The 21,414-nt window shown below is 46.3% G+C and overlaps 8 protein-coding genes across 8 annotated transcripts; 5 read left to right on the forward strand and 3 right to left on the reverse strand.

Annotated features, from left to right (window-relative positions):
- Nucleotides 1-1,092: 1,092 nt before the first annotated feature.
- On the forward strand, nucleotides 1,093-3,216 carry N7509_007762 (aromatic amino acid ammonia-lyase; the record flags this gene model as incomplete). Its single annotated transcript, XM_056632399.1, has 1 exon — nucleotides 1,093-3,216. One exon carries the CDS (start codon nucleotides 1,093-1,095, stop codon nucleotides 3,214-3,216), a length of 2,124 nt encoding a protein of 707 aa, XP_056487950.1.
- Nucleotides 3,217-3,921: 705 nt separating this feature from the next.
- On the forward strand, nucleotides 3,922-4,917 carry N7509_007763 (uncharacterized protein; the record flags this gene model as incomplete). The annotated part of the gene is made up of 2 exons (XM_056632400.1): nucleotides 3,922-4,287; nucleotides 4,375-4,917. 2 exons carry the CDS (start codon nucleotides 3,922-3,924, stop codon nucleotides 4,915-4,917), a joined length of 909 nt encoding a protein of 302 aa, XP_056487951.1.
- A 1,137-nt stretch (nucleotides 4,918-6,054) lies between these two features.
- N7509_007764 (uncharacterized protein) lies at nucleotides 6,055-7,338 on the forward strand (the record flags this gene model as incomplete). The annotated part of the gene is made up of 1 exon (XM_056632401.1): nucleotides 6,055-7,338. The coding sequence occupies one exon, from the start codon at nucleotides 6,055-6,057 to the stop codon at nucleotides 7,336-7,338; it is 1,284 nt and encodes a 427-aa protein (XP_056487952.1).
- Nucleotides 7,339-7,855: 517 nt separating this feature from the next.
- N7509_007765 (uncharacterized protein) lies at nucleotides 7,856-8,443 on the forward strand (the record flags this gene model as incomplete). Its single annotated transcript, XM_056632402.1, has 1 exon — nucleotides 7,856-8,443. The coding sequence occupies one exon, from the start codon at nucleotides 7,856-7,858 to the stop codon at nucleotides 8,441-8,443; it is 588 nt and encodes a 195-aa protein (XP_056487953.1).
- A 1,656-nt stretch (nucleotides 8,444-10,099) lies between these two features.
- N7509_007766 (uncharacterized protein) lies at nucleotides 10,100-10,738 on the reverse strand (the record flags this gene model as incomplete). The annotated part of the gene is made up of 2 exons (XM_056632403.1): nucleotides 10,100-10,383; nucleotides 10,432-10,738. Coding segments are annotated over 2 exons (591 nt in total), but the record flags the coding sequence as incomplete, so codon positions are not given.
- A 2,080-nt stretch (nucleotides 10,739-12,818) lies between these two features.
- On the forward strand, nucleotides 12,819-14,244 carry N7509_007767 (pectinesterase precursor; the record flags this gene model as incomplete). Its single annotated transcript, XM_056632404.1, has 5 exons — nucleotides 12,819-13,019; nucleotides 13,077-13,184; nucleotides 13,262-13,654; nucleotides 13,717-13,781; nucleotides 13,803-14,244. Coding segments are annotated over 5 exons (1,209 nt in total), but the record flags the coding sequence as incomplete, so codon positions are not given.
- Nucleotides 14,245-14,858: 614 nt separating this feature from the next.
- Nucleotides 14,859-16,616, reverse strand: N7509_007768 (cytochrome P450; the record flags this gene model as incomplete). The annotated part of the gene is made up of 5 exons (XM_056632405.1): nucleotides 14,859-15,033; nucleotides 15,117-15,286; nucleotides 15,346-15,456; nucleotides 15,512-16,359; nucleotides 16,412-16,616. 5 exons carry the CDS (start codon nucleotides 16,614-16,616, stop codon nucleotides 14,859-14,861), a joined length of 1,509 nt encoding a protein of 502 aa, XP_056487956.1.
- Nucleotides 16,617-18,165: 1,549 nt separating this feature from the next.
- N7509_007769 (terpene synthase family protein) lies at nucleotides 18,166-19,460 on the reverse strand (the record flags this gene model as incomplete). The annotated part of the gene is made up of 4 exons (XM_056632406.1): nucleotides 18,166-18,586; nucleotides 18,678-18,937; nucleotides 18,999-19,027; nucleotides 19,094-19,460. 4 exons carry the CDS (start codon nucleotides 19,458-19,460, stop codon nucleotides 18,166-18,168), a joined length of 1,077 nt encoding a protein of 358 aa, XP_056487957.1.
- Between the last annotated feature and the right edge of the window lie 1,954 nt (nucleotides 19,461-21,414).

Raw genomic sequence — 21,414 nt, forward strand, 5'->3', positions numbered from 1 at the left:
GTTAGGCCTGAATACAGGCTCCGTGATGGATGTCAACACCCAACTGTAGCACACCTGGGCATGAGTGAGCAAAATCATATATGATTTTTGCGTAGGTACTCTTCGATACCTCCATAGAAAATTGTAAATACATGTGAAACATCTCTACCAGGGTATGCGTGTAGATGGAATGAAAAAAATGTATACCTCATACTGATGGCATATGTCATCCCCAAAATCATGTTTGTGGATGGCATGCATCGTCACTGTCAGAGTCAAGAGACATTGAATGGCAGTGAAGCTTGGACCCTAGCTTGTATAGTTGCTTTTGCTCAAGATCTGCAAACTCGGAGAAATTGGATTGATTTACCGCACCGGCTGCATGTTTACACGCTGTCACTTACAGTGGGGCCGTTACTGCAGCGGCTGGCTGTTGGCCTGTGGATCATTCGGAGATCTGGCGGTCTAAAAAGTTAAATCGTCGGTATCAACGGAGAATTAGTATTGTAAGGCATGGGTATATTGTATCATTGTAACTCAGCTAAGAGCTGTATTCATGCTCGGGCACATACAAATTTGTGTGTGTACGAACATAGTTGTTGAGACTTGAGGTTTCAGGCTTATAGCTTAGTTAGCTCGTATGCACCACTTTGTTGTCGTTCCATTATTGGCAGAGTAGCTTCATACCGAAGACACTACACTCATGTCACATTCGATCCACTACCACCCATTACTAGTGATTCTAGCACAAGTACCAGTGATTGGTCATGGAAATGGGCACAAGATTCGACGATTGCCTAGGTAAGATCGGGGTGGGGGGGCGGATGATCACGGAGAATTTAATAGATTAAATCCCTTGGCTACTAGCAGGTATTAAAGATCTGAAGTTCCTCAACTTTGCAAGCTGACCTCAACTGTGAAAGGTGAATGCCAACTTGAAGCACGTGGTCCCGATCAACGTTCACGGTGTGTGTCAGGATTCAGGAACCACAGCTTAAGGTTTACATTTCCGAGAGACGAACTTGAAACGCACACAGTCCACTGGCAGTCTCGTGAAACTCCCCTTCATCCCTTTTACCCCCGAGTCCCTTGTGCATCATGACTTGGTCCAACATGTCCTCGCCACATGCGGGCGCGACCCTCCAGATATGGAGGAGACTCCAGGAATTGAAAGAGAAAAAAGCAGCCATTGTCCTCGACGGGAACAACCTTGATATTGCCTCCATCATCGCAGTAGCCCGCCATGACATCAAGCCTACCATCAGCAAAGACGAACACCTTGCAAAACAACTCGAGCTAAGCGTGAATACCCTCGCCGACTACCTATCTCACCAATACGTTGTCTACGGAGTCAATACTGGTTTTGGAGGAAGTGCGGACACAAGGACTAGTGATGTTCTCGATCTTCAGGTTCATTTATTGCAGCATACACAGAGTGCAATTATTACTGAGGCGGATAAGAACCCGGCCAGCAATTCGGAGCGAGAGCCATCTCATGTCATGCCACCCGCGTGGGTTCGTGGGGCTATCGTTGCTCGTGCCAACCAAAACCTTCGTGGGCACAGTGCTATACGACTCTGCGTGCTTGAAAGTCTTGTGAATCTGCTACACAAAGATATCGCCCCAATGATACCCCTCCGGGGCACAATCTCTGCTTCGGGTGATCTTATGCCTATGTCATATATCGCTGGAGCAATTGCTGGGAACCCTGATGTTTTTGTTCAAATCGGCAAAGGAAAGGGCGCTAGGGTGATCCCTGCTTCGGAGGCTCTGAAGGAAACTGGATTGTCACCGTCTGGACTTGGCCCGAAGGAAGCATTGGGTTTGATTAATGGTACTGCGCCGTCAGTCGCGGTGGCCAGCTTAGTCCTATTTGATGCGCAAAAGTTTGCATTACTCGCTCAAATGCTTACGGCCTTCGCCTCGGAGTGTATGGGCGGGAATGTTGAATGGGCGCAGTCATTTATTCATACTGCACGACCCCATACCGGTCAAGTTGAGGCCGCTAGCAACATTCGGCAGTTTTTAAGTGGCTCTAAGTTCGTTGATGGTCTTGAGTCAAGAAAAAGGACTGGCGAAGGTCTCTGGCAAGACCGGTATTCTACCAGAACAGCACCACAGTGGATTGGTCCATATCTGGAGGATCTGCTGCTTGCCCAACGCCAGCTAGAGGTTGAGCTAAACTCTACCTCCGATAATCCTATCGTGAATCCCACAGGTGGGGAAGTATACTCAGGTGGAAACTTCCAGGCAGTTACCGTTACCTCTGCTATGGATAAGACACGGCTAGCTCTTCAAATGATCGGACGGATGCTCTGGTCGCAAGTCACCGAAATCATCGGCCCCAACACCAATAATGGACTTGAAGCCAATCTTAATCCCAGTGAGCATGAGAACTATACCATGAAAGGTATCGACGTGAATATGTCCGCCTATATGTCTGAACTGGCAGCCTTAACGCACCCGGTCTCCTCCCACGTCATGTCCGCTGAGATGCACAACCAAGGAATCAACTCTCTTGCTTTGATCTCTGCGCGACGAACCATGGAAGCAGCAGACCTAGTCGCACATATGAGTGCTTGCCATATCTACGTATCCTGCCAGGCGGTCGAAATGCGCGCAAACCACATCCGATTCCTTTCAACAGTACATGCGAAATTGAAGAACGCCTCCGCAGACGGCGCTCTCTCTGAATTGAAACTCCAGGATGTACAGACCAAAGCCCTTGCCAAGATTCTATGCCCTATCGTTGAATCAACCTGGTATCACTGGAATGCGAATACATGGAGAGACCGTATACCCCACGTAGTGGACGCGGTCATGTCACCAGTCACTGAATTCCTGGCCTCCAATGAGAACAATTGTACAATGCCGATGCTCATAGCATTCAAGAAGGACTTCCAGAACATGACTGAGAGCACGGCCAACGAGATGTTCTACCCAAGTCCTACAATCGCTCCCTCAGATGTCGCTGCACAACTTGGTCATGGATCTGCCCAGTTATACTTGTGGGTTCGCTCAACGCTCAATATACCCTTGCACTGTGGTCTGAGAGATGACCCTTTGTATAACGCCCGTGAGGGTCTGCCTACAAAAGACAAGAAGACTATCGGGAGCCGCGTGAGTGCTATTTACGAGAGTCTGAGTGGAGGCGGAATGATGGATATGGTGTTGCAGAGTTTAGATATCGTTCGAGGGGAGGTTGTACTCTGTGCTTCACCCTCGGCGCATAATTAATGTTTTTTAGCACATTATTGGTATTATCAAGATACTACATAGAAGAATAGACGGGGTTTCGGGGTTGTCTCTAAGTACCAGCATCCTGACGTCATATAAACAAGTTGGATCGACGTTGTTTCACCTAAACTTTTCGTCCTAGAAAGGCCAATCCCCCTTTTGGGAGGGGGGGGCATCAACCAGATGAGATATATTACCACAAAGTTGCTCTTCTATTTCTCATTTAGTATCAACCTGGCTGGTAGCTCATTGTGGGTAGAGTCGTGATTATTTTGTGTACAGCACATATAAACTTCAAGGGGGATCCATGATGACCCTAGGTGCGGGGTGACTGCGATAAGATAGCCCAGCTCCAGTTAATTTGAACTGGCATTTCCAAGACTTAAATTGCCACTGTACATCAATGTATGGAGATTACATAGCCATGTGGTTTTCCTTGAAATAATCCTGGAAATACTGTCATAAGATCTAACCTTGGAATCAACTTAAAAGGCGATTCGATTCGCGGCTGAGCTCTGGTGGGGTTGCAGCCTGATCTGATCTTCAACCACCCCCCGGCTCTTTATTCTCTCTCTCTCTCTCTCTCTTTCCAATACTATTGATCGCCCTGCAAATACTGCTGGTCTACATTTCTCATTTGACTCCTCTCCATACACGCTGAACCTGGGAGCTATAGCGACAGCGATAGCAAAAGTTACCCTCACCATGCTCCCCCTCCGCTTGCGCCGGGGACTATTCGGACTCTCAAATCGCAACCCAGACGAAAACAACCAGAACAATGAAAACAACAACGACAACGACTCTTCCGGCGAGCAGCCTCAGCCAAGCTCGCTCTCCAAACCAGATCCAGATACAGAGAACTTCTTCCCCACGCTCTGGGACGTGCTCAAAGTCCGATACATGCTCCAATGGAAGCTTAAGAAGCTAGTACCTCCCGAGCTGGTGGACACTATCATCGACCAGGCAGAGTATTGGCCCTCGACGAAGCATGTGATGGAGGGGCAGAGGAGGATTCTTTGGGATCGGGATCAGGTCTTGTTTAAGACTGTGCCGCTTTGCTTTGATAGGAAGGTTTGTTATGGCCCAGCAAAGCAAAACTGATGGCTTGAAAAGAAACCAAGGGGAGATGTGCTAATTAACTTATTTTTGCGTATCTAGTCTCTCGAGGAAGTCGAATCTCCTAAACCCCTACCACACCGCACTGCTCACCCCTGCCGCAAAATCATCTTCCACCTCTCATCTCACGATCAGGGCGGCTCACGGATACACGAGAATATGTATCAGGGATCATTTACCTGGTTCGATGTGGAGGTCATCCGCGAAGCGCATAAGAAGAGGATGTATGTGGATGGCGCGGAGCAGGAAATTTTGGAAGATGAGACGGGTAAAGTGAAGAGACACTTTGAACCGAGTGATGAGCTTTTACTTCCGCGAAGTAGACAATTACAAATGAATGGGGCGAGAGTTTCGGAAACGCAGGACCGTGTCATTATCTGGCATTATCTGGACAATGTGTCGTCTGAGTCTACGGAGGCGCATGATATTGAGCGTACAGAGGGCCGTGGTCGGTATACATTGGACGGCCAATTTGTGCGTGAATTGGAAATTGGGGATTCTGTTGCGCTTTGGGGTCGGGCGAGGTTTGGACAGTGGGCGAATCATGTTTTTCAGGCGAGTGCTAGGGTTTTCTGGGCTGTTTGAGGTGGTTAGTACTAGTAGGAGAGTTCTGTAGCTTGAGGCATGCGGCTGGACTGGACAAGACCTTATCTACTACTTTTGTTACTAGATGTGCTTTCAGGCAATTCTGCAAATGAAATCACTGAAAATAGTCTACTTTGATTATCCCTACTCTGTATACCAAACTAGAATAGGTCTCAGGGTCTAGTTTATCTATAGTCATAGTCATAGTCAGAGTCACAGCCATAGCCATAGTGGACTAGTACTAGACTAGTGCTTCTGCCTGAGGTGTCGAGAATTGCGTGCTCGCCAAGATCGACAACCCGTTGATGTATAAGACTACCAGCACGCCCACCACCAGCTTCCCTTCTTTCTTTCCCCAGAATTGGCCCAAAGATGCCTGGAACATAATGCTGTTCCATCTGATCACTCGAAAAAGAACCCCGACAACCCCCCTGAGGGCTGCCTCCCTTCGACCATGAGGCCATACCCAGGATGCCCATTATTTCCCCCTCTCGCCTCTCGCCGCTCACACGCACCCCCGACACATCCGACAAGCCGACAGGCCGACGACAACCGTCCGCGACAGTGGGGCCCGCTGCGTCAGTTTTCCCTCTCTCGGCCGGCATTAGCCAATTCGAGGACCTCGATAATCAGCTGAGTTTCTGTTTGTCTGGTCTAAGAGGGGTTTGATGTACATTTCGACCGAGAGATGGGATGCATAGACGATGATGATACCCAACTCCACTTCCTGGCCGCGCGATGTGTCACTGGTTTGAGGGTTCCCGTGCCTTTGGCGATGGTCCGACCTGGTTTACTGGCTGTTGGTTGCGTTATCTGCGCTACCAATGATGATCGGGACGGGGGCCAGAGGGCGAGGGTGACGCTTCCCAGGGGATTCTGCCAAACGTTGACGCATTCCTTGGCTGAAATACGGATACTAATCGTACAGAACCAAAAACCCCCCTCCTTTCTTGCGGTGTGCGCCGTGTGACTTTCGCTTTATTTAGATACCCCAATCAATCCAGTTTTTGGTCTACATCTGCATCTGCATTTCCTCTCCTCTTTTCATCTTAAATTCTGTCCCCTTCTCTACTTGCCAGTTTTCCCTCCCCTCCCATTTCTTCAAACGAAACTCCAGATATCTCAAATCCCGCCAAAATGACAACTACCCGCAAATGCGCCGCCGTGGTCGTAGGCGCTGGCCCAGCCGGCGTCGCAGTCGTCGGCAACCTCCTCGAGCGACAACTAGGCTCAATAGCCTGGATCGACCCCAGTTTTGAGTCAGGCCGAGTGAACCGCAAATACCGCGAGGTCCCCAGCAACACCAAGGTCTCCTTTTTCCAGTCCTACGCCACATCCCTCCAACCCTTCCGGACCATCATCGAAAATACCCCGCGCCCAAATGCCTTCACCACCATGGCGAAACTGGACCAGGAAAAGACCTGCCACCTACACTACGCCGCTGACATGATCCGCGGTCTTACGAACGGTCTTGTCAAGATGGAGCAGGTCTATGCTTATCAGGGCTTCGTCACCGCTGCCACTTTGAACTCAAAGGTAGGCCGCCCTCCCTGCGAGACGGGACGCGAGACCAGAAGGTCACAATATCAAAAAGCACCGCTAACAATGACATCACAGCCGGACCAACCCAAATGGACTGTCCGCATCAAACAATCCTCCAACAACGGTTCCGAAGACCTCGAAATCGAAACATCCCGCCTAATCCTCTGCACAGGCTCCCACCCAACAAACCTCCCCGTACCAATCCCAGGACTAGAAATCCACAACCTAGACCTAGACACCGTTCTAAAACCCTCCCTTCTCTCCGAAACCTTGCCCACCACAAAGCCCACCACAGTTGCCGTCGTCGGCGCCTCCCACAGCGCTATCCTGGCCCTGCTAAATCTCGTCACGCTAGCCCAGTCTTCTCACCCGCACCTACGCGTGAAATGGTTCACCCGCCATAAGCTCCGGTATGCGGAGTTCATGGATGGGTGGATATTGCGCGATAATACGGGGTTGAAGGGACTTGCGGCGGATTTTGCGCGTACTCAGCTTGAAGAGGGTGTTTTGGCGGGCTCGGATGCGGGGAAGATTGTTAGTAAGGTTGATTGTGCGGGTGGTGAGGTGAAAGAGAAGGATATGTATCGGGTTCATTTGCCTGGTTGTGACTATATTACCCAAGCTGTTGGGTTTACGAGGGATCCGTTGCCTAAGTTGGTTAAGGGGGATGGGGATGAGGCGAAGCCGTTGAGTATGGAGTTTGATCATGAGACTGGCGCTTTTCATGAGAGTGCCCCATCCGAGGAGAAGATTCCTGGTCTGTTTGGGGCTGGGATTGCGTTTCCTCAGCGGGTTGTTGATCCGTATGGGAATGTTGAGTATGCGGTGGGGTTCTTTAAGTTTATGAAGTTTTTGAAGAAGGTTGTGCCTTCTTGGTAGGGGTGATGGATAGATTGCTTGTTGATTCTATCTGCCCTTTATTGGGGTTTGTCTTGGTTGGATTTTCTTTCTTGTGCTTTCTTGGTCACGGAGCGATACCTGGCGCTTTGGAGTTCTTGTTACTTTTACTTGTTAGAGAATATGAGACCTACCCTAGTCTAATTCTCGTTGAAGACTTCTCAAATATCTTTCTATCTTCCGGTAAGCTGCACGGCATATGGCTCATGGTCCTTTTGCAGCTCTGGAGCATACCAGTAACACCATCGACTTCTATAGAACCGCTCATGTTTGCCTTCCAAACAAACCCCTAGATTATTTGCTGTGCATATCCCCCGATTTCCAATAAATGCAAGGCCTGTTTCTCAATGTTGCTCTTCTTCTGTCTCTCCATCGCTTACTTTATAGCTTATGGTGGTCATCACTAGATCATATTCTCCCTCTATCTTTCAAAATAGTAGACTAACCTGGTGCTTGAAACTTCCACTCCAGGTCAACAACCACGTCAACCATACCAGACATGGAGGATACTGAATCTTTATCAAATTCTTTACACGACCTTGCGATAACGCCTACGCATACCAGTATACCGGACTCGGAGTCATGCGCAGAGGTCGGTTCCGAACAACCGTCTATTACACCAAAGACAGGGCCTCCTTTCGATGGAGCGACCTTCATCATTCGTGATCCCCAAACAGGCCTGGTTATCACACTTGTGGGTGGAAGGTTAACCTTGCTCTCTGGATACAATGACTTGTTGGACAACTGCCGTGATGGACGTGGTAGCCACTGGCGCTGTGTAGAAAGCCAGGGACGCTGGTTAGGCTTCAAGAATACGGTTTCGGGGCAGTTTATCGGGCAATACTTTGAGAATGGCGAATGGCATTTCTGGGCAAAGGATGAATTCCACACTTCTTTACAATTTTTCTGCACCAGGCATTATTGGTTGAGTGGTGGCTATGAGATGCTTGTGAAGCATGGGGATGGCTTCCGTGCGATGAAAATAGGCGGCCCTGATAAAACGAAGCTGGTGGTTGGCGAAGAAGGAGAAAGAGGAACAGCATGGGAGTTTCTGGAAGTTGAACATCCGGTTACTGATGCTTTCTGATGGATGAAGAAACTCTACGAAAATTATGTTATGTTATTTGTTGCCATAGTTAACTACCATTTTTCGCTTAAATCAAAAATGGGTTAGCCCTTTCCTGGGGTTCTCAAAGGTTCCGTATTCAAATCCAACTCAACCGAGCTTATTGCTATACCGATCTCCACATAGCATCGACACCGGAACAATACCAATCAGGGTGATCCTTCCGTCGGTGGTTAATCATTGGGATATGCTTACTTTCAGAGAAACATCGTGTATAGAAACAGCCGCATAAACCTGGTTAGCTGAAATTTATCGACTATGCATATCCTTGTAAACTATCTGAGCAATCCTTTCTACGGATTATGTTTTGATAGGTCGTTGTCCTATTTTGTAATGGGTCTATATAAATCAGGTGCCGAAAGGAGGGGGCCGCACCGTATCCGTCGACGGTCGATAGTCAGGCGGTCATCAATAGATAATCATCTCCTTCAACCTCTGTCTTTCAGACCAGTAAATCTCTCCAAGTTACATCCTCCAGATCAACAATCCCTAACCGTCTCACCATGGATGTCGAAACTTCATCAAACTATTCATCCGACTTTGTACTGACGCCTACTAATACCTACACAAGCCCACCAGAGCCACTCACTGGCGTCGCTCCACCACCGTATGCACCAAGGATAGGTCCTCCTTATCACGGAGGGACTTTCATTATTCGCGACATCCAGAGTGGTTTAGTTGTCTCAGCTACGGATCAAAAAATAGGCTTATTACCTTGGGGCAATGGCGATTTGTTGCTCAACTGTAGGGATGGGCGTGGTAGTCACTGGCGCTGTGTGGAAAACCAGAACCGCTGGTTAGGCTTCAAGAATACAGCTTCAGGGTATTATCTGCAATGCTCTGATGGTGAGGAGAAATTGAAAGATTTCTGCATTCAGCATCATGTGAGCGGTGGTTATAAATTACTTTTGAAGAAGGGGGATCGCCTCTATGCAACGAAGCCAAGCGGGACTGACAGTAGGAAGCTGGTGGCTGTTGGACGAGGAGGAAGAGGATCACTCTGGGAGTTTTTGGAGGTATCTGGAAATTAAATCGGGGATTGATGTTGGTCTACGGATGAAGAAAACTTCAAAATCGTCCGAGTCATATTGTACTAGTACTACTAATTAGTAGTGCTTATTGCTATAGTCTACCACAATACTATACTTTTGCTTACATTGAGATTGGTTTGTTTCTTTTTTCAAAGGTACTGGCACGGAACATGTTTTGTGACCTACTAGAAAAGTAATCTATTATTTGTTGCATCGCATAACATCCTATGTTGGATTGGTTGAATGCCCCTGGAAATGTAGATAAGAGATTTAAGAGTCTCTGCAGACTATTCCAAATATCTTGAAGGAGATGCTGTTGCTTCTAGTGGTGGGGATCTATATCTACGATAATGTTGATTAGAGTAATAGTATGTTATGGCCAGCAACTTGGAGAGAAGAAAGCAGTATCAGCGAATGTTACTGTTGGCAATCTACGAGTCCTTTTCGAGAGACATTTTTCACTTAGTGATAGAAAACGTGAAGTTAACATTTAAACGAGTTTTTGAATAGCAAATGCTTTTTAAATTCCATTTGATGCCGCTGCAGGCAATTGGATCAGCTTGATTACTGGCGAACATCAGTCGATCTAAACCCATTCTTTTCCTGCGAGTATGAGAAGATATTCATGGCCCTCTGGCAAGCTACCCAGAGGCCACTCCCACTGATCCTTTACTACCTCCAGAGCCTCTAATGGCTCCTTGTGGTCCACAAAGAAGTGGGTGTTGACGCCGGAAACCATGCCGCTCGCATCCAGGGCGTCAAATATAGTTCCACAGAGTTTGGAATCACGAATGTAAGGGATCGGTGAGGTAGATAAGACCTTACTGGCAGTCTCGTTAATGAAGCCAAGGTCAACCTTTTCGATGGTTCCTACTCGATGTGAGAATTGCGCAGTATATAGCTTCCGGTAAGACTTACTGCCATAAGCTTTTGCGGCAGCCAGACACGCAGCGGGGTGCGAACTCATTATTCCGTATATGTCATCGGAATTCTTCCCCAGCGCTCGCAAAAGACTGGTTGCAAGTCCCTCTTGGCGGTGATCCTTATCGACGACAAGTTGAGTGATCCAGCAGATTATCAGATTGCCCCACATCCATCGACAAGCAAATACATGTCCGGCGATCTTCCCATCAACAGTCACTCGTACGTAAAAACTTTCGCTCTGGTCGGTGGAGGAGGGAAGGTATTGTTCTCGTAATCGTCGCGCATTCAGTTTGACGGGTTTTACTTATCATTCAAATTAGAGGTTGTCTCCACAAAATAGAATTGTGTTATTCGATCTCACCAGGTGCATGGGATAGTGGCCCTCAAGTTCCATAGTTGCTGTTGAAAAGGTGCGCGGCTTCGGCCAACATGTCGTCAGTCATATTTTCCGCCTTGAAAGTCTCATAGAGTTGTGAATGTGAGGCCATGTTGATTTGCCTTTTGGGACTGTAATCTCGATGAGCACGAGGTAAGGATTGGGGTTGCGTGTAACTTTCTGCGAGTGTGTAGACATGAGGCACCGTTCCTGAATCCTGACGCATACATCAGGGTGGGGCCGTTTATGTATGTGGCCACGTGACTATGATCAGAGGAGGGGGTCCTTCCATTCTAGGAAGGACCTTCTGGTTTGTGATAATTTTGGCTAACCTTTGGAAGTGAGAAATTCCAAATCTTCACAATGGTGCAGACTTCGAGCGAACGGCATGTGACCGAGGAAAAAAGAAATCTCATGACGGTCCAAGACAACGTTTGAAGGCTTCAAATCCATGAGTCTCCTTTGCCCGTGGCATGGTGTCCATAGCATTCCTATTTTGAACAGCCCATTGCTCCCAGCTCAACTCTTTAACTTAATGTTAATTCAGGTCACTTTCAAGGTGCCACTGCTGTAGTACTCGAATAGAATGCCGCTGATAACCACCTGTGGATTACTATTTTGGAGATCGGCCACGAACGGATTGGGGAGCACTACAATGCCATATGGCTGAGCTCTCCCTGTCATACCTTGAAACAATTCGAGATTCTCTTGTTCATATCGCGTAATGCCTGGATGCCGAGGTCGGGGGAGTAGGCGATTGACCACCTTGAGAACATATGGTTTATTGTCGCCCTCGCGTAAAACACAGAATAGATCCCGTGTTCTCAACAATTCTGTAACATTGATGGCTCAACAAGATGGAAATCGACATGCTGGCGGCTAAATTACTCTTGATGGACCCACCGAAACATAGAACTGCAGCTTTTTTGGCTAAATAAACTGATTGTTATGCTGAAACCAGTACATAAAGTCGAAGGGATTGAAAATAAAAGCCGAGCACGTGCAAAAAAGGGCATCAATAAAGCCCGATGCCGATGCCGAGTTTCACGAAAAGCTTAAATTGGGGGGCGGGGTTTCAGAAATCCATTACAGAAGCTGGACCCTGGAGCGAAAACTGGCTTTTTACTAATAGAAAGAATTCCCAAAGAGAAAAAAGCTACAATTCCATCCATAATATACTCGGCTTGTTGGTGCAAATAGCTATTTTTGCTGACTTGCTTCAAGATACCAGTTTCAACTTCGGGAGTCCTAATTTTAATTTTTATACGCCATACAAGATCTTCACGAACTCACAACTCTCGCACTTCTATCTATGAACATGGAAAAGTGGAATCATAAAAATCAAGTTCATTGGCCCGAATCGCGTTCGTGTACATATGGAGACCATGAAGAAAGCACCCAATAGTCAAAGTTCGTGAAGGTGGGCCCAGCCCCTTAGCGTACGTTTCCCATGACACTCGATGTTACCCTACAGCCGTAGCTCATTCAGAAAGTCCAACTCTCCTCATATGCAGCAGGAAGTCGTTATGGCAATGGTATGCATGGTGCGGCTCCTCTCGGGCCATCATTGGATGATGCTATCTAAGCGCGATGGAGTCCAGCAGGACATCTAACGGGGTAGTTTCCATTTCCGGTATCCTAGGTGCGTGATCTCGCCTGTCATTGCTACTCGTATTAGATTCGGTAGCTAAATTGATGAACTGGCGAATCACTTGCATAAAGAAATCTCCACTTTGGAAGGGTTCGTGTGTAGACCGTCGCTTCGAGAACCCCTAGTTCCATGGCCATATCGCAGAATCTGAAACTTTCCCCTCCGCCCCCTCTCGCTCTCTATTGAACTTTCTCCTCTCCGGTATCTTCTTTTATAGCGAGCGTTTATCTCTTTCTTCATGTTTTTGGCTGGAATCTCGGGTCACGTTGGTTGAAGATGCAACCTTGACAACAAATCATTAACGACTATCTGATCAGAGAGCTGATTATAGGTGTTCGAATAAGTGGGACATAGAAAGAAGAGCGACAATTAAGGGGAACGCAATACCTTCAAAATGAGTTCAAGTATGCCTTGGCGGGTCCAAGTCTGGCTATCTTTATCATTTCTATCATCATGATGATTATTTCCATTGTGGCCGTGTCGATGAGAACCTTCGTGCGACTCTATATTGTCCGGGCTTTTGGCTGGGATGACATCCTTATGCTTGCAGCACTAGTAAGTTCCTGGTTAAGAACATGAACCGAGGCTCAAATTGTACTAACTATATTACAGGCCCTGTTTTTGGTATTGAACGTGTGCTCAATTATTGGAGCAAAGAACGGGGCTGGCCGTGATAAAAGTGATTTCACAGATCGTCATGTCTATAGATTAGCTCTTCTTGTGGGTACTTGTTGGAAATAGATGATACTTATAATTCCGGGTCTATTATTCAAGCTAATCACGATGTTACTTTCTAGTATTGGTGGCTCAGTCAAATTTTCTACATCTGGGCGTCGGTTCTTGCCAAGATATCCATCGCCGTCGCCCTACTCCGATTGACGATCGAAAAGATCCATCGGATAGTTCTCTTATGCAACATCGGGCTCTCAATAGCTATCGGCTTCATGTTTTGGATGGTCATGCTTCTTGACTGCCACCCAATTTCATATTTTTGGGATTACGCGGATCCTTCGAAGACAGGAACGTGCATGTCTAAGAGTGATTTGGTCAAAGTCGCATACGTTTACAGCTGCTTGACAATAGTATGCGACCTGACACTTGCGATCTTGCCAATTTTCCTCATTTGGAAATTGCAGATGAGTTATTGGACGAAAGTTGCAGTTGGGGGGAGTTCTCAGCCTAGGCGCGGTGTAAGAAAATTATGCATAATCCTCGGTGTCAGATGCCTTGATCGCTAATGTTGTTGAAATAGTGCGAGTGTCGCGGTCATAGTTCGGTTACCGTTTCTCCGCTTCTATTCCGATACCAATTTCCTACGTGAGTCTCCACATAGGACAGCAGATGGCGGAACATCAGCTCGATTGGCATGATCAAGGTATTCAAAGCGCATGCTGATAATTTTCAAGATTCTACTTACCAAATAGCGATATGGTCCCTTATCGAAACCGGTCTTGGAATCACCGCCAGCAGTCTTTTCACCCTCCGTCCTCTCTTCCGGTGGCTTCGGCATGAGAATTTGTCATATGGTCGACACACCCGCGGTCCTAGCAGAGGATATGATGGAAGGGGCTACAATGAATGCCAACTCTCTAGTCTAAACAAAGATGGCTTGAAGGATTCAAATCCGAGAGTTCCGGCCCCTGTGCGTATACGTGGAAAGAGAGGCAGCGTGATAAGCACCGTGACGCTTCCATCGCTGCGGGATTTTATTACTTCAAGAAGCAGCGAGGAGGTTTTATACCCCGACATGAACCCCTTTGCTTCAACAAATGGCGTCACTGTTCACACGACATTCGAACAGGTCGTTTCAGAGAGAAGCAGATAAATTTTGCTACATAGTACAGGTTGTCTCGAAACTGGTGTCACCACTTCCACTCTGATTGTTTCCCAAACCCAATTGCCAAGATCCACTAGTTCTATCTAGGATACGCCCCCGTATAAGCCCCGGAATATCAACGTTCCTGTACTGGTGACGCCTGCTGTCGCACGCTGTGGCCCTGAAACGAAAGAAGTACGAAGGGTGAAGCGTAAGTTGAACGATGATATGGAAGTCGAAGGATTAGTTTTGATAATGCACCGGAAAGAAACGCACGTACAGTGTGTCCGATAAGACCGGCCATTTATATATAGATACCAAGTGGAGTAATTTGTGACGATTCAACCGCATGTATGCGAAAATATACCCACAAAGTCCAAATAAATTCAACCTTGGAACAGAGGGGTGCATTTATAAAAAAAGAGCTCAGATTTTATATCCTTCAATACCAGAGTCCAGTATACGCTATTCGGTTGACCGGTTTGCAGATTATTTGAACTACCTGTTAAATTAGACAGATCTCCACAGTTGCTATACTCTCGGCCAGTCGCGCAGCGGATCTGTGCGGTAAAAATTGACTATTCTGTTAAAATACCGATCACTTGGGTCTTCACAGATAAAGGCTTATCTTTTGGAAAGCCTAAGCCCAAGTCTCTGACCAAATGAACATTCTCAAATGTAGTCTCGTATAACTCCATATCATAGTGACGAACAACATGGGCCAATACCAGATACATCTCACAGTACGCGAGACTAAACGAGGATCAAAAATTAGCCATATACTGGAAGAGGAACTTTTTGTGGCATAATATTTCAACTTGAAAACCTTGACTTACTTCATCCCTATACACTGCCTACTTCCCTTGGAAAATGGTGCGAAATGCTTGCGCATCTGTTGCTTTTGTTCTGGGGAAGCTTCTGTCCATCGTTCAGGACGGAACGCGTGGGGTTCCGGGAACACAACAGGGTCTGTATGTAGCAAGTATGTTGATTCGCTAACCGGAGTCTAAATTTCTCAGTATATATCAGTTATGTTCCGCAGAATCTGGACTTCCAAGCGCGTACACCTGGAGGAATGGCATATTCTCCGTAAAGTAATGTTTCATGCGGGGCTACTCGAGGCTGTCGAAACGTGACACCAAAAGTGAGTCGGAGACCCTCGTTGATAGCAGCAGTCTGTCAATTCTTGAGTTAGAAATGGCTCTGGACGAGTTTTGAAAGGAGAACTTACCAAATACGGTAGACGCTCCAACTCTGCCCAAGAAGGACGATAGCTAGGTGTGAGCATAACTCCTTTGAGCTCTGATCGCAATTTTGCAAGCATGCTGACATCATTATATAGATGAAACGTAGCGAGCACCAAAACCCTGGTCGTGGTAACAGTACCTGCCAAAAGAAGAACTAGTCCCTCATCCATGAGTCGAGACATGGTTTTCTCCTCCGAAGGAATCGAAGGCGCCGTCAAGCCATCAAATAATGTTTTCCTTTTGCTTATTTCTTTAGTATCGTCTAGAGCATTTCTCGCTTGTGTCTTGATTCCGTTGATCATGTACACGACTGCTTCTGAGCCGGGCAGCAAAGCAGCTGCAAGATTAGGCATCATGAACACAGCCTTCCGAATGAAGGGAAAGAAACGATTCAAATGAAAACCACGGGCCACGATCTCCCCAGAACTTTGCAGATTATTAGCTCGTTCTCTGTTTTCTAAGTAATCATAACTGGTCCCAAACGCATAGAGCGTGATGACGTCTGCAGTCAAGCCGGAGAAGATTGACTCCATCAGAAGAATTTCGCCAGTTCGACATGCGTCATGAAACCGATATGCGACTTTTTCCATCTTTTGAAGAATATGATATTCAATCTCCGTGATTGATGCTTTGGAAAAGAAGTTTTGTATCATATTTTTGCGCTTTTTGTGGAGATCATGGTCAATGGTTGTAATCACTGATTGGGGAGAAACAAATCCCGAGACAAATTGAGGGTCCTTTTCCCGCTTCCTACTACCAGTGCAGTAGATTTGATCATAGAACTCGGCATCTTTGATGTGAATTTCGCGGGGAGTTATACGAACGATCGGGCCTGAATAGAGTCAGTAATCTTCAACCGCGGTAGTAAAGAATAGCTGCCTGACCATAAACCTCGTGTATGCGAGAGATTTCTTGCATGAACATTCCATTTTTGATAATATCAAAATAGAATTCATAGAGATGAGAGCAGGCCGCCAGCTTGGGCCCTGGAAATTTGCTGAGTGGATGAAAGTAGAGATTGTATAGAATAATTACACCGTTGTAGAGAGCAATTCCAAATAGAATCCAGCAAAGGCTCTCGAAGATCATTCTGGAAAAGAAGGGGATTTCAAATCATGAATTAGCAATGTAGAAAGGAAACAGATGGTGAAGTGAGCAGCAAGAAATCGAGATTTCCCAGGGCTTATGGAGCACCACAAGCTGCTATAGTAATATCAATGCCAAACAGGACATGAACAGCCTGAGTCGTCGATCACCACTGCGGAGCATTTTGCACACCGTCTTTTCAATGAATGATTAATAGTATCCACAATGGATAATCGTTCATGATACCGTCTTCTCAAGAAAGTGCAACCGGACTACCCCGAAAGAGGTATACGTAGTTCTGAACCATTTCCCTTTCCCTGCGCTATCTATAAACCAATAATATTTCTGGTAAGCTTCAATGAGACCCATGAGAGTGGACATTCCTTTTACTTCTGGCGTTTACCTTTAGCTTTTACGTTTCCAGGTAAGATCGGCGTGGTCTCGAATTTAGAGCTATAGAACTATCCGAACTCTTTTTATTACGCTGCAGAAGCAGCAGCGCGTCAAGACATCACTTTGAGATGTATAACACGTAATGATATGGCGGTTTGATTGCTGAAATTAACTTCCATACTTTTCCCTCTCTGTCTGTCGCGTTGTGCTTTCATTGTGTGATTGCATCTGCAATGTTGCGGTGGGTCTTGGAGCAGGCCTCGGCGTGAGGACAGGGCCTATACACATGTAGGTCTGATAGTATCAAAGCGCGGAGCTATCGGGGCCAGGACGTGGGGTTAAAGGAGACATGTGATCTTTGAGAGGCGCCTGTTGTTATAGCAATGCAGACAATCAATGAGGCAAAGTGAACCAGTACCCCGTTGGTCATGATGAAAAAGAGGAAATAAGATGCCCTAGCCACCGGTGATTTTGCGCCTTTTGCTGTTCGATAAAGTTTACTCTCTATAATGCAACCTGTAGTCATACTGTGGCGACATTACTGATGTTACACAAGGCCGTGTTAGACAAAAGCAACACTGAAAGAGCGGTGAGGAGTGGCGAAAGACTGCGTAGGAGCGGTAAAAGGTTGGGTAAGATCTCTACAAGTGAGTAGCTCTTGAGTAAAGGCAATAAACATGGCTCATTGTGTCTGATATCATGCTTATGCACTGTAGCCACTTATAAAGCATTGAAAGTTTGCGAGATGTAGCGTCTCGGGTTTGTACGTTAGCTTATTTTCCGCCTCGCCTGGTACGGTCTCGTACTGAACTTTATTCTGGGAACAGCAGACTTGGAACCAGAACCAGCCTAGGGATTTACAGAATGACGGTTCACAAGATATGCCCTGTCTTGATCAGCTATGACACGTTGATGAATGAAAAGTAAAAGCTATTCCATATTTATTGCGTATTTTTCCACTTGTCAAATGCCATCCATTGGTAATCTTAGTAGAATTCATCAAGGTGTGACCTCGTAGGACAGAATCTACATTAACCTCTCTCTGATCATTAGAAACAACAAGAACACAAAGAAAAATTATACTGACAGACTCGCAAAGAATCCCTGCCATTGTGGATACCCATAACATCCGATATTCGAAGTGGTAAATTCAACTACTTCAGGTATAAAGTCTACCAGTATGATAACGCCGACAGGTAGAGCTCCAGTAATCATTGCCAGCCACCAGCCAGAGCTGGCCTTGAATATATGCGTGAAAGTCGCTGGAGGCGTGGGGGTACTTTGAGAGTGTGTGTGCGCACATGTTTACAACTTTCTTTTCATACTCGCAAGCGAGCTCTTTTAACATCTCGAGAGCTTCCGGTGCGGCGATATTTCTTTCCTTCATAAGAACGGTGATTCCGTTCATAATCTTCATTTGCTCCCCTGGACCGGCATGGAGAGCTTCTTTGTGCCAGCTCCAGTAATCGTTCGTCAAAGCAATAGTTGCACAGACGTGCCACAGGATCGGGTCAACCAATTTCACCTCGTCATCGGTCACGTCCAACTCCATAACAAAGCGCATAGTAGGATCACATGGACTGCCAGAGAGTATTGTTATCAGTCAGTTGAAACAAGCATACCACACGTAAATGATATAAAATTCAGAAAATATCAGATACAGTAACGTACCGAATGCCAATGTTTATCGTTCGATAGAGTATATATTCTTCGATAGTTTTAAAGTGGTCGATCGTCTTAGAGTCCACATTTTGCAGCCAATGCTGCCATTCACGCAAGATAGGGAGTGCACGTTTCTTGTCGAAAGACAAAATATCCCTGAGAAATGGAATAGTCAATTTTTCCATCGCGGACGAATCGTGGTGCAGCCTTATGTTCTCGTTCTCAATTGCAAATAGCTTCTCGAATTCTTTGTTCAGCGTCATATGAGCCTAGTTGATGTGAGCCAGTAATCCCGTGGTGCCACGCTCCATTGATAAGAAGATAACTTACCTCGTGGGCTGTCATCGTGTCCGCTTTGTCTGTAGAGAATTTGTAAGACAGTACAAGTCAGCCAGGCATGTAATGTAGGGTCCGCATTCACTTACCATCAACCAGGAAGAAAAGTTCAGTGAACCACAAGGCGTACCTGAGACGCTCAGGCTTTGCCTCGGGGTAGATTGTACCGTCCCAGCTTCCAGCTATAGGGTTACTATTTCCGTAACGAGTCTTCGTGAGGCCATCACCGATAGTGTTCTCCCATTGCTCGAAAAGCTGGTCGGCGACCAGATCACCAAGCTTGTATGTCACGTTACGGCGAACAGGTATATTGGTAAAGGTGCCGTACTTTCGGTGTTCGGAAGTTGGTATAAGCTCAGAGTTGCGGATAGTAACTTCGGAGGAGTTTGTGAAGCTCAGCTTTTTCCATTTTTTCCAAGTGAACTCTTTAATAGCAAGTGCGACCGTGGATATCATGGTGATGAAACGTGCTTCTAGATAGAGTGTTTCGTCAGCACAAAATCTCTCGGCAAGTATGGGGGCTGATATATGTCAATTATCGTTTGTGGCGGTGAACAAGATCGAGATCGAAACTTCTCGTGCGCGACTGATATGGGTCCGATCGACTCGCTTGTACTGTACCTTGGAAAGACGTGAAAAAGCAGATCTTGCCTAAATCCTCCATAAATGTAAGTGGGACTAGCTAATTGTATGACAGAATAATTGGATGAGCTCCGACATTACGTATGACGTGAATATTCATTATGACAGTTGGAAATGTGAGTACGTAAGCTGAAGATGCGGGAAATCTGGAGTTTATTCCTAGTCGCATGCATTTTACGTTTCAGAATGCCCCAGTGGAAGTTACGTGTCACATGGCGCTGTCAATGTCAGGGTGCCCAGTACAGCAGACGCATAGAATTGTCCATTATGATCGATAATCGCCAGGTCAGCAAATCAGTGACGCCGAACGTGAAATTCAATAACAAAGTCTTAAGAAATCTTAGTTAAGAAGAGAGTAGGAACGAGCCAGGACGAGCAAGTCGTAGATCGAAGCCCTATAACCCTAAGAGCTAGGATGGATGGAGCAATACAATGATAGACTCGAGCGAACCAGATCGCGTCTTGGCGTGTAGCGCAAAGGAGAATAGTAAGCTCGCAGAGGCAATCCGGTGGACCCAGGAACAGAGCGTTGGATAAAAATGAGGGGCAAGGAGCAGGACACGAAGCAATCATTGTTTGGTGGGGGGGAGAAACATGCATACACACGCAGAAAGGTGCGTTAAACCCTACAGCCAAGACAGGCCAGTCCGAAGAAAGCAAAATAAGGGTGAGGAAGGAGGCGAATAAACGGCGCGCGTGGCAGGACCACCCATAGGTAACGAGTAATAAATATCGGGTTTTTATGGAAATTTTACATGAAAGGAATTGATTGAAAAGAACCATAATACTCTTGGTGAACAGGAATAGAATATTTCTGGGAGAAACTAATGTTGGTTTGCTGAAGTTCTTCCTTTTCCCCATTGAACTGTAATGAATGGATAAGATAGAAATTAAAAGCGAATATTGAGTGGTTAAACAGTAAGTTGGAGAGAACATATATCGCTACTGATGATGAAGTAATGAAGGGAAGTTGTTCGTACGACCGATCCTGGAAGTGGGAATGAGGTGCAAATAAGGGAAGGGGTTTTATGTGTTGAGCTTTGAATGAGTAAGTAAGTGTCGGGGTATTTTCCGTGATCTCTGGGAACGTCTCTCTGGTGTAGGAGGGCGAGGTTGTGGTAAGGTTTGACCATCGTCGGTTATGTCCGGCCAGGTCATTAACGTTCCCTCGTCATCATTATTCGGGGAAGTGGTTTCTCCCGTAGGGTTGTATGACTATTGGGGGTTTAAGATTGAATTATCTCCCAACACAGCCGCTGGCTTAGGTAAAGAATGAGTATTAGTCTCTGGGGCCAGCGGTCCTAGCGTTTATATTTACTAGTTGTCAGAGATGGCGTGGATGGCAATGACTGTAGATGAGTTGGAAGGAAATATATGTCGTCTGTAATCATAGCTAGCTGGCAGTTGTTCTTGGTAACGCTGAAAATATGCTCGGTCAGAAAAATGTTGGTGTTGATGGTCAGTAGTAGAAAGTTTACCTAATGTTGTCTGTTCTTGAAGTATATAGTAAGGGGGGATATAGTATAGGAGAGTTATGTTAGTATTTAGTTAACCTTTCTGATTAAGAATAGTTATAAGAACAGTTATAACGGGCAGAGCTGCTTTAGGGCAGTATATAAAATATGTATTGGTATCTTCTTGGTTGCCTGGGTGCCTAGAGTAGGTCAGTTTTTGTGTTAGGTGATTGTGAAAATTACTAACCTGTTAACACTATTAGTATGGAGAAGAATGTGGAAGCTCTTATTATCAGAGGAGGTAGCAAGAAAAG

The sequence above is a fragment of the Penicillium cosmopolitanum genome (genome assembly GCF_028827165.1).
Source record: "Penicillium cosmopolitanum strain IBT 29677 chromosome Unknown utg000008l:1.0-4398992.0:1.0-4402845.0, whole genome shotgun sequence".
In the NCBI taxonomy this organism is placed as follows: Eukaryota; Fungi; Ascomycota; class Eurotiomycetes; order Eurotiales; family Aspergillaceae; genus Penicillium; species Penicillium cosmopolitanum.